This window comes from Mandrillus leucophaeus, unplaced genomic scaffold, assembly GCF_000951045.1.
Source record: "Mandrillus leucophaeus isolate KB7577 unplaced genomic scaffold, Mleu.le_1.0 Scaffold455, whole genome shotgun sequence".
Lineage (NCBI taxonomy): Eukaryota > Metazoa > Chordata > Mammalia > Primates > Cercopithecidae > Mandrillus > Mandrillus leucophaeus.
Genome location: NW_012104865.1, coordinates 1,436,825 through 1,452,376, shown reverse-complemented (window position 1 = coordinate 1,452,376; position 15,552 = coordinate 1,436,825). Strand labels below are relative to the sequence as shown.

At 36.2% G+C, this 15,552-nt stretch overlaps 1 protein-coding gene across 1 annotated transcript in view; it reads right to left on the bottom strand.

Annotated features, from left to right (window-relative positions):
• The window catches only part of ACSS3 (acyl-CoA synthetase short-chain family member 3), a 190,386-nt gene that overhangs the window by 37,929 nt on the left and 136,905 nt on the right, over window positions 1–15,552 (bottom strand). Inside the window, exons 10-11 of the mRNA XM_011994395.1 lie at window positions 2,975–3,070; window positions 2,747–2,811 (exon numbers count right to left, since the gene is read on the bottom strand). Coding sequence (XP_011849785.1) covers window positions 2,747–2,811; window positions 2,975–3,070 — 161 coding nt within the window. The remainder of the gene's footprint in view (window positions 1–2,746; window positions 2,812–2,974; window positions 3,071–15,552) is intronic.

Genomic DNA, 15,552 nt, shown 5'->3' with positions numbered 1-15,552 from the left:
TTATATTCAACCCACAAAACTCTAGCTTAAGAAAGTAATATTTTAATTCCTGTGAGACCATGAACATATATAAATTAAAATATCTTAGAAAAAAAAAGAGCACATGTATTTGATTCTTAACAACATCAAACATTTTCCTTCAGAATATCCCTTAAATGAAGACATCATATTTCAAACGTGTGGTAATTTCACCTCTATGTCTATGTCCACTAAATATATCCTTGTAATCTATTAGAACCATTAAAAATATGTTCAGCTTTTTAAAAAGTAAAGGAAATGAAGTTTTCAAACTTACCAAAAATTATTATACGCAACAAAAATAAAAGACTTACAAGCACCAAAAACCCTTTATTCTGATTTAAAGCTTAATATCCAGTTAGGAACTTTAAATTAGGTCAATTTAATCCTCCCAAATATTATCTCAGTACTTTCTGTGCTGTCCTGATAAAATCCTAAAAGAGTTTAGGAGATTAAAGCTTGTATCCACATTCAGTAACCCTTGGTGCAAACTAAATATGAAGATAAGTCATCATCTTCTAGGCTTTAATAGATTATGTATGTGGCCCCTCATTCATCCAGGTAATTCTACCTTAAGCAGCTATGAGAAGAGAAGATTGTTGCTCTCAGAAAAAAAAAAAAATTAATCGTTCCCTTCTTTGTGTTCCTGAAGCACTTTGTTTTAAAATTCTGTATTGACAGTTAGGAGAAGTACCTGTATCTCATTAGATTGTGAGTTCATGAAGGCCATGGCTAATTTATCTTTGTTTCCCTAAATCCCAGTACAATGGCCAAATCACTATATGCCCCTGGGCACATTCTGTTACCCATTCAGTTTCCCTGTCTATGAAATGGGAGAAGTTTCTTTGTCATAGCGCTTATGCAAGAAGTATTTTTAAAATGTATACAAAGTGACAGGCTTGCATAAGGTACTCAATAAATGTGTCACATTAAATTAAATGTTTTTATACAAAAAGGATTTTCTTTTCTTTCCTAAAAGGATCCTGCCATTTTTATTACTATACTATTTAATCTTACATTAAGATTTTAATTTCTAAACAATCACAAAACGTAAAATTTATCAGTCATAAAGTCACTGGTTCATTGGTTATAAATGTTTAACCTATACTGTCTGCAAGCCAGTGCCTTCAGACAATGAGAAACTTCTGTATTAAAGTTACATGAGGGAAAAAAGCGTAACTATTTCTTACAACTAGATAGAAAAATGGTACTGAAATACTAACAGAGAAATGTGTTTAACATCTTCCACCATCAGAAACCCCTAAAAATGTCTCAACATAAAAACATTTTTTTTTCTGATAAAAGGAGAAGAGATGACAGACTGTTCAAACAGAGGATTTCACTAAATCTGGGTTCACCATTCCAGGGCTGGAGAAGTCACTGACTTCACAGAATATCTATTTCTGCCCCGAATAATAATAATAATAATAAAATCTGAAGTGTCTTTTTATAAATGTATCTGCTAGGTTAAACCAAATGATCCATGCTTTTGTAACTAGTCATTGTCCTAGAAGGAAAATCCAATATTTTTATGTTAGAGAAGCAAAAGACAAATCTCTGAATTTTGTAGTTTACATACAAATAAGAAACATATGTCAGGAATCATATTTTGTCTCCCAAAGCTGGGTTTTCTTCATAGTTCTATTAAGCCAAACTGTGTGACCTTAAGCAACTTACAAAACCTCTGTGCCTCATTTTCCTTGTCTGTAAAATGAATGTGGTAGTCTAACTCAAGTCAGTCCTCCGACTTTCCTGAAATATTAGTAGCACTACTAGCTAAGACGTATTCTGTCTTTCTACTGGTAGGCGCTGTGTTAATGCTTTGTTGCATAACATCACAAAACAGAAGCCCTGGAAAGCATATGAAAATATTACTCTTATTTAGAAATAAGGAAACAATGTTTGAAAAGTTAGATGACTTGTATAATTTATACACCTAGGGAGAGCCATCCAAGGGAAATTACTGAATAATGATTACTACCATAAATTTAAAAACAAAAATTGACAGGATATTATAGCTTTTAGTCACATAAAGTCAGCACCAAATAAATGTGTTCTTTTGGGATTCTCCCCATTTGTTTTTATTTTTATTTTTATATTTATTTATTTATCTTTTGATACAGAATCTTGCTGTGTTGCCTAGGCTGGAGTGCAGTGGCATGATCTCAACTCACTGCAACCTCTGCTTCCTGGGTTCAAGCAATTCTCGTGCCTCAGCCTCCCAAGTAGCTGGGATTACAAGCGCACACCACCACACCTGGCTAATTTTTGTATATTCAGTAGAGACAAGGTTTCACCATGTTGGCCAGGCTGGTCTCAAACTCCTGACCTCATGTGATCCGTCTGCCTTGGCCTCCCAAAATGCTGGGATTACAGGCATGAACCTCTACTTCTGGTCTGTTTTTATTTTTAAACAATAAGGTTTAAAAATTTTGTCCTCACTCCTAAATTAAAAGGCAGCAGGTGTAATATATAATAAGAAATCGCAGCTTTTGAAATGAAAGCAAGCAAATTCTGAGGATAATGGTTTGCATTGTCCCCAGGATCTAACCAGTGGTGTTAAGAAAACTACTTAGTCTGTTAACTAGTTTGTTAACTCATCTCTAAAATAGTAATAATAGCTCTGAATTAAATATACTTCAGCATGAAATGAAATGATGTATGTAAAGTACTGGGCCCCAGCAGGTGTTTCCTTCATAGTAATTTCACACCCATATTCCTAACATACCTTATAAATGACATTATTTTTGTGGTTACGACAGTCATTTAGAACATATCCTGGAAATCCACAACCTACTTTCCATAGCAAAAATTCAGGCATTCTTTTTTAATACAAGACATTCATTCAACTGAATTCTAATTAAGCATCTAGTTTGTTTCATGCAATATAATACATACCAGATGCAAGAAAATGCCACATTTATTAACATTACATATTATCAGGGTCACTCCTTACCGTTGTATCCTGGAACGCTTTTTCCTGCTTGCCCTGGTGGAGGTGTTTTAGAATTGCCTAATCCAACACATGACGCTGTAATTGGAGATCCAGTCTCTGGAGAAAGAAATGTTATTTATCACTTCATGTTTTAACTCGGAATCATAATGTTTCTTGAGTACATGCTACTCTACCCCATCCTAGTTTGGCACATAATGTAGTTGCGTTAGGAATAGATGAATAGTGCAAATATATTATTAAAAAATTTAAAACTATCTAGGAACTTATAATATATCCACAGTATTAAAACTTAAGAATTCATAATTAGAATAATTTATATAGTAGTGTTTCTTCTAAAGAAAAGAAAGGCCGCTCTAGTGTTTGCAATTGTGGATCAGCAGGCGTGAAGAATGGAAAATGATGTGACTGCGACGGTTCTACAACACACATTAAAAGCTAAATGATCACTAGAAAAGATGCTTTCTCTTGACTCACGTAAAGTTATTTTATCATTGTTAATTACGACTGTGTCAAAATATTTTTGTTATTTCTAGCTCATTCTCTAGAATAAGTAACCCAAAGATTTTTGAAATCATTAGGTTGATGCAAAAGTAATTGTGGTTTCTGCCATTACTTTTAATATATGGATAACATCATGCTCTAATTTCCTAAGAATTACACTTGCCTAGAGAACCTGCATCTAAAGCTGAATTTGGCAATACTTTATCAAGTTGTTCAGTCTGCTGTTCCTGGATGTTAGAGGCCCCAAAACACAGGCAGGAAGATGATTATACTCTGCTGACTATTTCATCAAAACCACGAACTTTCTCACAATTAGTCTGCAATGATTGACAAAAACGCGAAATTTGTTTTCTGTGTTTCAAGTTGTAACAGCCAGAATATTAGCTATTACCTGATAACTATAAGTTCTGAAAGTGGTTATTTTTAATGGAGGGATGTACTTATTAATATTGATAAAATCAAGTTTGGAGTTAACACAATCTTTTGAATATGAAATATATATGTACAAAAGGGCAGGAGGATAGTATTTGGATAGTGAAAAGTTTGGGAATTACTGGCTTAGTATTACACACATAACCTACACATACACATACCCATGGAATTAACTGCCAAACCCATCATATCTAAAGTAATCCAAAAAATTAAAGACATCCATCTTCTGAAGTACTCAGAATGTGTTCCTTCTACCATGGGCTCTACCATAATTTATCACATATTTATGTCTCTTGAGAATGATGGGAAGAATTTATTACTGTTCTTTACCTTTCAGAGTAGTTCATTTTATTATTCACATTTTATGGATGGTGGCTCAGCTGGCATCAATAACAGAAGATGAACTCTTGAACATCAAAACACAGTTCCTAAGTCACAGTCTATGCTAAAGATGTGAAGCCATATGGTCACTGCTGAGGATCATCGGCAAGTAACCATAGCAGACATTTCTCATGTTTAACAAAGAGTTATAAAGTATTTTCCAAGCATGACCAAAAAAAAAAAAAAAGTGGGGCGAAGGTATTTTATGAAATGGCAATCCATAGCCATGTAATACTCCTGCTGATTTTCCCTACAACATAATCAAAGCAAGGGAGGAAATCTGCACGGTCAGAAACGTTAACATCATTTCCCCCTCTGTGTTTTCAGAAATGTCCAGGTGCTCACCTCAGCTATCCTTCGAAATGTATATGAGAGACAAGAGCAGGGTGATGACAGGAAGCAGTCTTGTAGAGTGAGGTGCTTAAAAGAAGGTACACAGAACGAATAAGATGATAATAGGAAGAGAAGCTACTCAGACACATTAGGAAAGGAGGTACCACCTTCAAGAAGCTTTTGTTACCTCTACTACCTGGTGCAAGGAAGCTTCTAGAGCAAATCTATTTAGAAATATTTCTTACTAAGTTTAGTTTGTCAATAGGGACACTCCAGTTACCTGGTGTTCAAACTCTCTGCAGTTCTTAACACCATAGAGCTTTCATAGCTTGTCAACAGATGGCTCTAGAATCTAAAGTGTACCTACCAATGACTCTTGTACCTGCTGCCTAAAAGAAAAACAAACAAAAACACACCTCAAGAAAACTCGAACTGCCCCATTGTTCACCCCATCTCAGTGTGGATTCTCACGAAAGACGTTATCACTCTGCTCTTCCTATCGCACTGGGAGAAGGGGGATGTAGGAAAAGAAGGTGAGAGTATAACGTAGTCTTAAATAAAGCTGCAAGACTGCAAGGAAGGATTAATGAAGCATTGTCCATATTCACTGCCTAAGTAAGCTTATATATGAACCTTCTGAGATTCCCAAGCATCTTTCTATAGTAATTATTTATTTATAATCCTTATCCTTCATCTTTTTTACACATTATGACTATAATCACAACTATGAAAAGCTTATTTTTCTATAAAATTAATTTGAGTCTTAATCTTAAGGGTGTTGAAAATGATTATTTATTTAGGTTACCTAAAGTAGATAATATATGTTTATACTCTGCACATTAATAATTCAAGTGTCTTGTTGACTTTATTTTGATTGATTCATTCATAGGATTAGAAGAAGAACTATTGCTAGCTGGGCGTGCTGGCTCATGCCTGTAATTCTGGCACTTTGGAAGGCTGAGGCTGGTGGATTACCAGAAGTCAGGAGTTCGGGACCAACCTGGCCAACATGGTGAAGCACCATCTCTACTACAAAGACAGAAATTAGCTAGGCGTGGTGGTACACGCCTGTAATCCCAGCTACTCGGGAGGCTGAGGCAGGAGAATTGCTTGAACTCAAGAGGCAGATGTTGCAGTGAGCTGAGATTGTGCCACTGCACTCCAGCCTGAGCAACAGAGCGAGACTCCATCAAGAAAAAAAAAGAAAAGAAAAAAGAAAGGAAGAGAGAGAAAGAAAAAGAAAGAAAGAAAGAAAGAAAGAAAGAAAGAAAGAAAGAAAGAAAGAAAGAAAAAGAAAGAAAGAAAGAAAGAAGGAAAGAAAGAGAGAGAGAGAGAGAACTACTGCTAGTGACATGTAGAAAATACAATCGGACAAAATGGTAGTTCCTAGGACTCTGAGCATATTAGGGAATCATAGGTAGGACAAAAGTGAGCTGAAAAAGACCATAATTGTTGTTATAGATACTTTGGTTCTCCTTCTTTGTAACTCTGAATGTCCTGGGACCCAAGGACTGACGCATCTTCGATATAAACATGTACATGTTTTCTCACACACTTATGCACACAGACAAGATAAACACTCTTGCTCTCAACCTGGTCCATGTGCAGAATAGGCTTCTGGTTAGTGACAGCCTCTAAGCATGCTGCAATCCTTAACTGAAATCCTACAGACTCCCAAAGCCCCATTTCAAGGATGTTCTAAATATATCTGCTTCACATTACCCAGGCTATAATTAAGTGGCTAGCAGTTATTTAAAAGGGAGACAAGAAATCTAGATGTCATGTTGTAATTGGGAAATAGCCACAGTAAACAAACCAAAGCATTCTCTTTGTAGAAGAGCATTGGATACTTCATTTAGAGAAATCTTTACAAAAAGACCTAACCTTAGAAACACAAAATGTTCAGCAAATCACCAGCATAGTTTCTTTAGATAAGAGACAGCTAGGAACAAGACGAACAGGGAATTGACGGGTGTGAAGAATATCACCTTAGCACGTTTATACTCACCCTGCATTAGAAGCTAATAGAGAAATGTCCTTGTTTTTAAGAAAGGACAAACTTCACGGTATCTTTACTGCATATCTTTACTGATTCACTCTACTTTATTATATGATAAGTTTTTACCTAAATGAATTGTCTTTAAAATTTCTAACTCTGAAGTAAAAACAGGGAAGACAACTAGATACATATTTTTTCCAATATGAATTATGCTATATACCAAGAGTCAAGTGATTTTAATCTATATAATTGCATTTAGTCCCACTACTACAAGACTATAAGGAGAAAAGGGAATATTCTTTTTACTGATGAAAAATTCTGAGGCTTAGCCAAGAAAATTTAAATAACTGGTTCTAGTTTCATAGTTCTTTCAAAGAAGGAGAAGAATGGAATAGACAAGTACCACTTCTGAATTTCTGAAGTAACAGACAGAGGTTGAGAAGGGAATAAAATCACCTAGACTGTGTCTCAGGAGAGGAAGAAAAGCCCCTGTGGCAGGAAGGGAGCCCAGTCTCCCATACTTGCAAATAACAGTAGTGGTGGTAAAAATCACTTATTAGCAAATAGTTTTTGAGCAGCTATTATGTGCTAGGTGCTGCTGTTAGAACTGGAGATACAACAATAAACAAAAGCAGCCAAAATTTCTAGCCACATGGAGACCTCCCAATTTCTAACTGGGGAGATAATGAACAACATATTATACAAAAGTAAAGTACGTTGTGTGTAAAAGAGTGATAAATACTAACGGAAAAAGGAAACATAAACCGAGTATGAAATGTCATGGAGAGGGTTTGCGATTTTGTACTGAACAGAAAAGACCTCCCTGAGAAGGTGACATTTAAGTAAACATCTGAAATAAGAGAGGACATGTGACACATAAATATTTAGGGAAAAAGAAAATAAGAGAAGGGAACCTCAAGCTCAGAGGTCCTGAGGTCGGTTTATACCTAGAGTGTTTGAGAACAGTGAGGCAGCCAATGTGACTGAAATAGAATCACAGAATTAACAGAAAGTATTAATATGAAATAAGGTCAGAGAAAGAGTGAGGAGGCAGATCATGCATAAATACTTCAAAGTCATCCTAAGACCTTAGTCTGAGTGACGTTGTAAGCTAATGAGGGCTTTTGAACAAAAAGTTAATGAATTATGACAATGTAAATATAATTTATTTAAATACTTACTACACCATTAAGTTTGTATGTCCATGTTTATTTTATTTGGGCTGCAAGAGAGATGTGTAGTAGGAAATGCAGAGACAGACAGAAGCTGTATTAGAAAAATTGGTTAATAGATTTCTGTGGCTTTCTAAACATCAGGGACCAATCCACATGAGAATTCACAAGATTGACAGAAAGACTAGGGCCCAGTTGGGTGGCAGATGACAGACAGACTGTGTGGGTAGATGGTCCACATAAACCAAAGATAATCCCTTTTGTTATGTAAGTGTGAACATGTATAAAACTGATATATTTCTAAAAAAGAATTTGGCAGTTCTTATAAAAAATCCTTAATCTACCCCTTTTAACAAGATGTGATTATTACGTACTGCATGTCTGTATATTTCGTGCAACTATAAAATGTATGTATCCACAAAAATTGAAATTAAAAATTTTTAAAAAAAGAGGCTCATGACTGCATTCCCAGCATTTTGAGAGGCCAAGGCAGGTGCATTGCTTGAGCTCACAAGTTTGATACCAGCCTGGGCAATGTGGTGAAACCCCATCTCAACCTCCCCAAAATACAAAAATTAGCCAAGTACGGTGGTACACACCCAGCAGTCCCAGCTATTGGGAAAGCTGAGGTGGGAGGATCACTTGAGTTTGGGAGGTCAAGAGCCTGATAGCACCACTGCACTGCAGCCTGGGCAACAAAGTGAGACACTGTCTCAAAACAACAACAACAATGGCAAATTAATTAATTAAATTAAAAATCAATTAAAATTCCATCAAAGGCAAATTTAAAAAGCCTATGTGAAAAATAATTATTCTTGCTGCACTTTATACACATAATTAGGCCAAGTATAAGACTAAAGCTTATTTTTATAGGCAAATCAGTCTTACCATGATTTATCTTTAGTGAAAATGGGAGACCGGAGAGAGAAGATTATTTTTCAAGAACTATGGTATACCTGCTCTTAGATTCCAGTCTCATCAATTGTTTTTGAGTTTTTTCCTGTAATTTAGACTGACCTTGATTATTCCTGTGAACGAATCAGTTATCTCTGACTGCAGCTCAGAAGAAACAAGAGGGATGAGTAATGTAAAATTCCAGATTAGTATTCTAATTCTGGGTATATATTGGAATCAGCTGCCAACCCCATATCAGTTTGGTTCCAACAGTTGCCAAGTTCATAGAAAGCCTTCTTATTTAGTTTACTTGGGATAGTTTTTACTTATTTTGCTTTACTCTTGTGGAATATATTGCTGTTGTACTCTATGTGTAGGAATGCAAGATAAGCTTACTCGATGTTCTCTTAAACTGAATACTTTTTAATCTTTCAGATATCACCTTTTGATGGGAATCCAAGCGTTATGAGTCGTCCTCAACATACTCATGCTTTCTGACCAAGTTCCTCTCTAACCTGAATACAAAAGACCCAACAGGCAGGAATATCATCGCCCCTATTCAACCTGAAGAAGTTACAGAAGATGGATTTTCATCCCTCTACAACCCTTACGATTAGGGTTCTCTTATAAAAGGTAGGGGGAAAATATGTCAGAGGCATTCGAACCAGAGCAACTCCATCTTGAATAGGAGCTGGGTAAAATAATACTGAGACCTACTGGGCTGCATTCCAAAGTGGTTAGGCATTCTTAGTCACAGGATGAGATAGGAAGTTGGCACAAGATACAGGTGACAAAGACCTTGCTGATAAAACAGCATGAGGTAAACCAGCTGGCCAAAACCCACCAAAACAAAAATGTTTTATGAAAGTGACCTCTGGTCATCCTCACTGCTCGTTATGTGCTAATTATAATGCATTCGCATGCTAAAAGACACTCTCACCAGTGCCATGAGTTTACAAATGCCATGGCAATGTCAGGAAGTTACCCTATATGGTCTAAAAAGGGGAGGAATCCTCACTTCTGGGAAGTGCTCACCCCTTTCCCAGAAAACTCATGAAACATCCACCCCTTGTCTAGCACATAATTAAAAATAACTATAAAAATAGTCAACCAGTAGCCGTTTGGGCTGCTCTTCCTATGGAGTAGCGCTCTTTTATTCCTTTACTTTCCTAATAAACTTGCTTTCACTTTACTCTATGGACTTGCCCTGAATTCAATCCTGTGTGAGGCCCAAGAACCCCCTCTTGGAGTCTGGATCGGGAGCTCTTTCAGGTAACAAATTCATCACTGAATACTGTCCGAGTTGTTTTAGCCATAGTACTTGGAGCACCAGAATCCCCGGCTGATTTCTGCCTATGATCCACAAAATCATGAGATATGGTTGTTGTTTTAAGCTGCCAGGTTCTGGAGTGTTGTTTTTTTTGTTTTGTTTTTTTGTTTTTTTGTTTTTACATAGCAATAAATACTTGGAACATTTCCCAATAAAAATGTTATATAACCTTTTAAAAAAGATTTAGTGCAAGTCTCAAAAAAAAAGTGCATGTAGTTAACAAAAAACATTCTCCTAGCCTGCAGTTGAAATTAGTCTGTGTGCCTGAGAGTCATTTGTATCGGCAGGACCAAACAGTCCAGTCCTGACATTCTGTGCTTGGGAAATGTTTGCTGACTAGTAAATGCATACTTCTAACATGATTTTAGGCTCCCACGATAAAGATCAAGGGCCTAAAAAATAAGTACCAAATCACAGAATGCAATCCCAAAATGAACCAGAGAGAAAAGAAAAAAAGAGGACTCTAGGAAGATAAAAACTATATATTACTATTATAATTCCTTTACAAGATTTTCTTATTCCAAGAATGATATTCAAAGGACAGTCATTCAGTAAGTATTTATTGAATATATTCTATTCACTAAAAGGTATTTCTTTTTGGAAGAAGAAAGTGCTGAGGGCATAAATACATGCCAAATAGAAATTGCAGCATGTATAAAGGTTCAGAAGTTAGACCGTCAAAGGACTATGAGTTATTCAGCAGAGCAAAGATTGCGGGAGGCAGGGGTACTTAGGGAGATGATGAGATACCAAGTGGAAGAGGTGAACAGAGGCAGATCATGAAATGCCTTTCACGCTGTGTTAAGAAATTTGAATATTGTTCCAGGAACAATGGGAGACATGGAGAGTTTCACAGAGGTGATTCACTCAGAACTGCATTATAGAAAAATCTCTTCAGTTGCTAACTGGAGCACTAAACTGATGATCCCAGCCCAAAGCAATAAATCAGATAGATGTGGACAGTCTGGTGCAGGTGACTGGCAGTGGAAGATATGACCAAATTTTAATTATATTCAAGATCAAAATATCTTGGTGATTGTCTGGATATGGGGCAAAAACAAGAGGGAAAAGGCCGAGTTAACCCCCAGGGTTATGGCTCAAAAGTTAAAGAAAACTAGATGTGAACGAGGGTTAGGAGGAAGATGTGTTGGCAAGTTCACAAGTCCAGCTCTGTAAATGAGAGCTCCCGCTGGATCTGGCAATCGGCCATTCTGCCTTTACAATGCTTCCAGAAACTACATTAAAACAATATGGATTTAGAAGTCGGTAGCCCGTGCTGCAAGCAGAAGACTTAGGAATAAATCAATGCAGCGACCTAGTACTGCTGAATCATATTAATCACAGCATCAGGATGGGCATAGAGGCAATTTGTAAAGAAACCACTCTCCCCACCTCTGAATCTTCCCAGTGAACTATAAATAACTTGAATAGGTAGCAGAAAGAAAGCAGAAACAGTGAGATGTACACTAGTGAAAGAAAATCAATTTAATCTTTGTGTTCAGGAGATAGTACGATTTTAATTTAAAATACTTAATTCAAAGCAACATAACTTTTTGTACCGGAAGAAGACCATTAATTCGAGCTATGAGACACTAGTCTTATCTTACTCCCTTACCAGCACATTGCCTCTAACTGTGGAGGACTCAATGGAGTAGCCCATAAAAAACCTTGTGTTTAGATAAGAAACGCTGAGTTAATGAAGGCATGAGATAAAAGCTATGGGGAGAGGACCCAGGACAGCACAGAACAATGAGAGTTCTGGTCCTAATGCCAACTAGTTAGTTGACTCAAGGAAAGTAAAATCTCTACAGTTACATTTTCTCAAACATACATTCCACTTTTACAGTCTAAGTTTTTTTGAAGCTGAATTATTTACAGGCCAAGATTCTAAAGATGGCCTTTACATTCATGAAGGGCTATTTATAGAAAGCAAAATAAAAACAGTATTTTTTGAGTGCTGACGATATACCAGGAATTCTTCTAGGTTGTAAGTACATATTTCACTTTACTTAAAGCTTTCAATTAGTCCTGAGGAAACTGAAGATCAAGGATTTGCCCGTGGCTATAGAGTAAGTGGCTGAATTGGGATTTAAAGGCAGTCCTACTGGATTCTGCATCACTTTTTGCTACCCACATTGTTACTCCAAGGAGAATAGCCACCTGCTGTTTTCCAAATTAAAATTCACAGCAAAAGAGGGATTGGGAATTGTTTTGTGGGGGAAGTAGGCCCAGTGCAGGGGTTTACATGTAGCAGGGAGAATCAAATTTTCAGACAGTAAAGTTTGTCAAAGGAAGGTATAGATAACTCTTGTTCCTGTGAAGATCTATAAAAACATGACATATTTTCACCTTTCCAACATGGTTTATACGTGATCCTTGCCAAGGGTAGGAGGAGAACTGGAACAGGTATTTCAAAAGCCAAAACAACTTTATATTATTAATTGATTTCCCAGCGTTTAGTCTCTTGCCAAAGCATTATCACTGATATAATAATGAACACAAATAGTGATTCTAAAACACAATTCTACATCTCTCAAGTAATTTGTGTTATCATATTTTTTAAAAATTATGTTCTTTTTACATTATAATGCTATGAAGATGAAAATGTCTAATTCAATGAGGGTGTTTGCTTTGGGAATTCATTCTCAGGTGGATTAGCGGTTTGTAAACAGTTATTCACTTTCAGAAAGAGAAAGCCTTATTAAGCATGCCTTAGGTTTGACAAAAGGTTATTCTTTCCACAAACCAAATTCATGCAGCTTACTTCTAAGCTCCAGCTTTTCAAATTATCAGTGAAAATCACCTACTTTAAACTAATGAAGACTACTCTAAATGAGAAAAAATGCTGTTGCCAGGCAACGATAATGACATAGGGCTTCTTTTCTCTCTCACCAGATGGATGCTGTCACGCCATCTCTAGCTACACGTTGCTGAGATGACACTGTGTCTATATAACTGCTTTTTCCCCCATCACAACTTCTCATGCTAAATTTACCAAAAAATACCTTTTCTATGAATGGAATGAAAAAATGTATTTCTGACCATTGAATTGTGAAAAACAAAGATGTATCAGACAGTAGTTAAGTCATTCATATTATTGAAAGATTATTTGCATTCTACTATTTGAAAGTAGCCTAAAGTATCTCCTGGGCAACCCAGTTCATGGGACCGTGTTTTGCCAGTTCAGTACAACCCAGCTCTTTGAGTTCTACAGTTTGCATTTCACACTAATTCAATCCATTATCTTTGAAACACAGACATGTACTTTAAAGAAACCCTCCCACCATAGTGCAATTTTGATAGACTCAAAAATTACTGAGTAAAATACAGAAGCAGAGAATAATAAGTAGTTAAAAAGCAAAATCCAGAAGGCAGCATTTGATAGCACATGGAAATATTTTGCTCCCCGATCTGCAGCCAGAGGAATATTTGCTAATGGCTATTGGTACCCAAACCACAGAAAACAGGTTTTTAAATAATTCAAGATGGAGTCCTCAAGTCACCAAGAATATGCTTTCTTCATTGTCACATTAGCCATATGGGGCCTCTTACGCTTAGGTACGCCTAGGAATCTATTTTGCAGTAAATATACAAGATTTTGCACAGGACACAAGCTAAGTAAATTCGAATAAAGTCACACATATAACACATAGTTGTAAAATGTTTTAAAAAGCGAAAGAAATAACAAGAGGCATAATGTTCTCAATGCTGATTCCAGGGATATAAAATTTCCTATTATAGCCTAAATATAGAGAACTGCAGTCTGACAGATTAAAATCCATCTGCAATTCAGCATATCAACATGGACACATGAAAGAAAAATGAGAATTCAAGAGTAACAATGGAAGAGGATGATCAAGGAAAAAAAGTGACTTAGACTTTAATACCTTACCTGTCAAATCTTCAAATCCTAGTTAAGTGTTTTACAATTTGTTTACTTAGGAGGAATGAGACAGGGCTGTAGTTGTGCCTGTAACATTTCCCACAGAGATCTCTGTTATCCAACTCTTAGTAATTATGCTACTTTGTGGTTTTGATTTTTGTAAACAAAACGTATTACTGTCTTAAAAAATTTCTGAGTTAGTGAATCTTCTCCAGAGATCCCTAAGAATAAGGATTAAATTTGATCAGCCTCATTAACTTTTGTAGTTAAACGTCTTGCCTCAGTTGTCTGCTGTCAGGAATTCTAACTTGCCAAGCTGTGCAAAAATAAGAAATCATGTCAAGTAGCCCTGACACATTTTAGTAACACAGCATTAGGGTATGTGTACCCTTAGAATCAATAGTTTAGATTTAGGAGATGGCATAACTGAAGTTTATTGGAGCCTTTGAGTTCAGTTTAACAAATTCCAGAATTATCAGATTATTCCCCAAAGGAGGGAGAGTTAGGCTATATATAGACTATAGTTAATTCAGAATTGCAGTTGCAATTAAAACTGAAGTAGTTCAACCAAATACGGAGTGAAATACTCCGATTACACCAAGATAAAAGAACTCCAAAAATATGGCTCAAGGCAGATAAAGTAAGATCAACCATTTCAATCATAACCAATGTCTCAGTTCATTAGATGACTACTGGTTTCTCATTGAAATTTTTCCTTAGAGTTTAAAAAATTCTGTGAATTATCTAAGAATTTTATTCCGTCATTAAAGTGATGAAAATAAACAAACAACAAAATCACCTAGTGCTGCTCAAGTTGATGGTCATTACTTCATTTTGACTATGTCATCAGTACCTGGACATGAGGACACTTGAAACACTTTCAATATAAGCTCTAGAGCTTCTAATGGTAAGTACACAGATCGTGTCCTGTCAACAGGTAAAAATAATCTGAATTTTGTTGAACTAAACCCTTCACTAAGTTGTCCCTTATAAAAGCCATTGTGGAAGTTGAGTATTCTATCTTTGTAGCTGTCATGAATTAATTGAGCGATAGCAAGAGAAAGAACGAAGTGTTTTTATCTAGGATTAAATAACGTTAAACATTGGGACTCCAGGATGTTTTGTTACAATCATTTCAAAAACCAATATCATATCTTATAGCAAATAGGAATGAAGGAAGGAAGGAGGAAATAAAAGAAGGGAGGAATAAAATAAAAGAAGGAAGAAGTGTGGAAGAGAGGTAGGGAGGGAAGAAGTGTGGAAGAGAGGTAAGGAGGAAAGAAGGGAGGGAGAGAGTGAGGAGGACACAGGGAGGAAAGGAAGGAAAAGGAGGAGGAAGAAAGGAAGGAAGGAAGGAAGGAAGGAAGGAAGGAAGGAAGGAAGGACCGAAGGAAGGAAGGAAGGACAGAAAAAAATAGATCTACTGTGTTTAGGATTTAATAGTAAGTCTCTGAACTTTAACAAATAATTTTTTTTGTACTAGCTCATTTACTCATGAAAACAATAATTCCTTTATAGTGATCTTAAATCACAAGAAAAATAATCCTGTAAATGCCACCACGCACTGTACTGACAGTTCTTTGCTTCCAAAATTGTGCTTCCTGTCTGACCTCTATAACAATATAGTGTTTTATGTGGGGATCGTACAGCTGA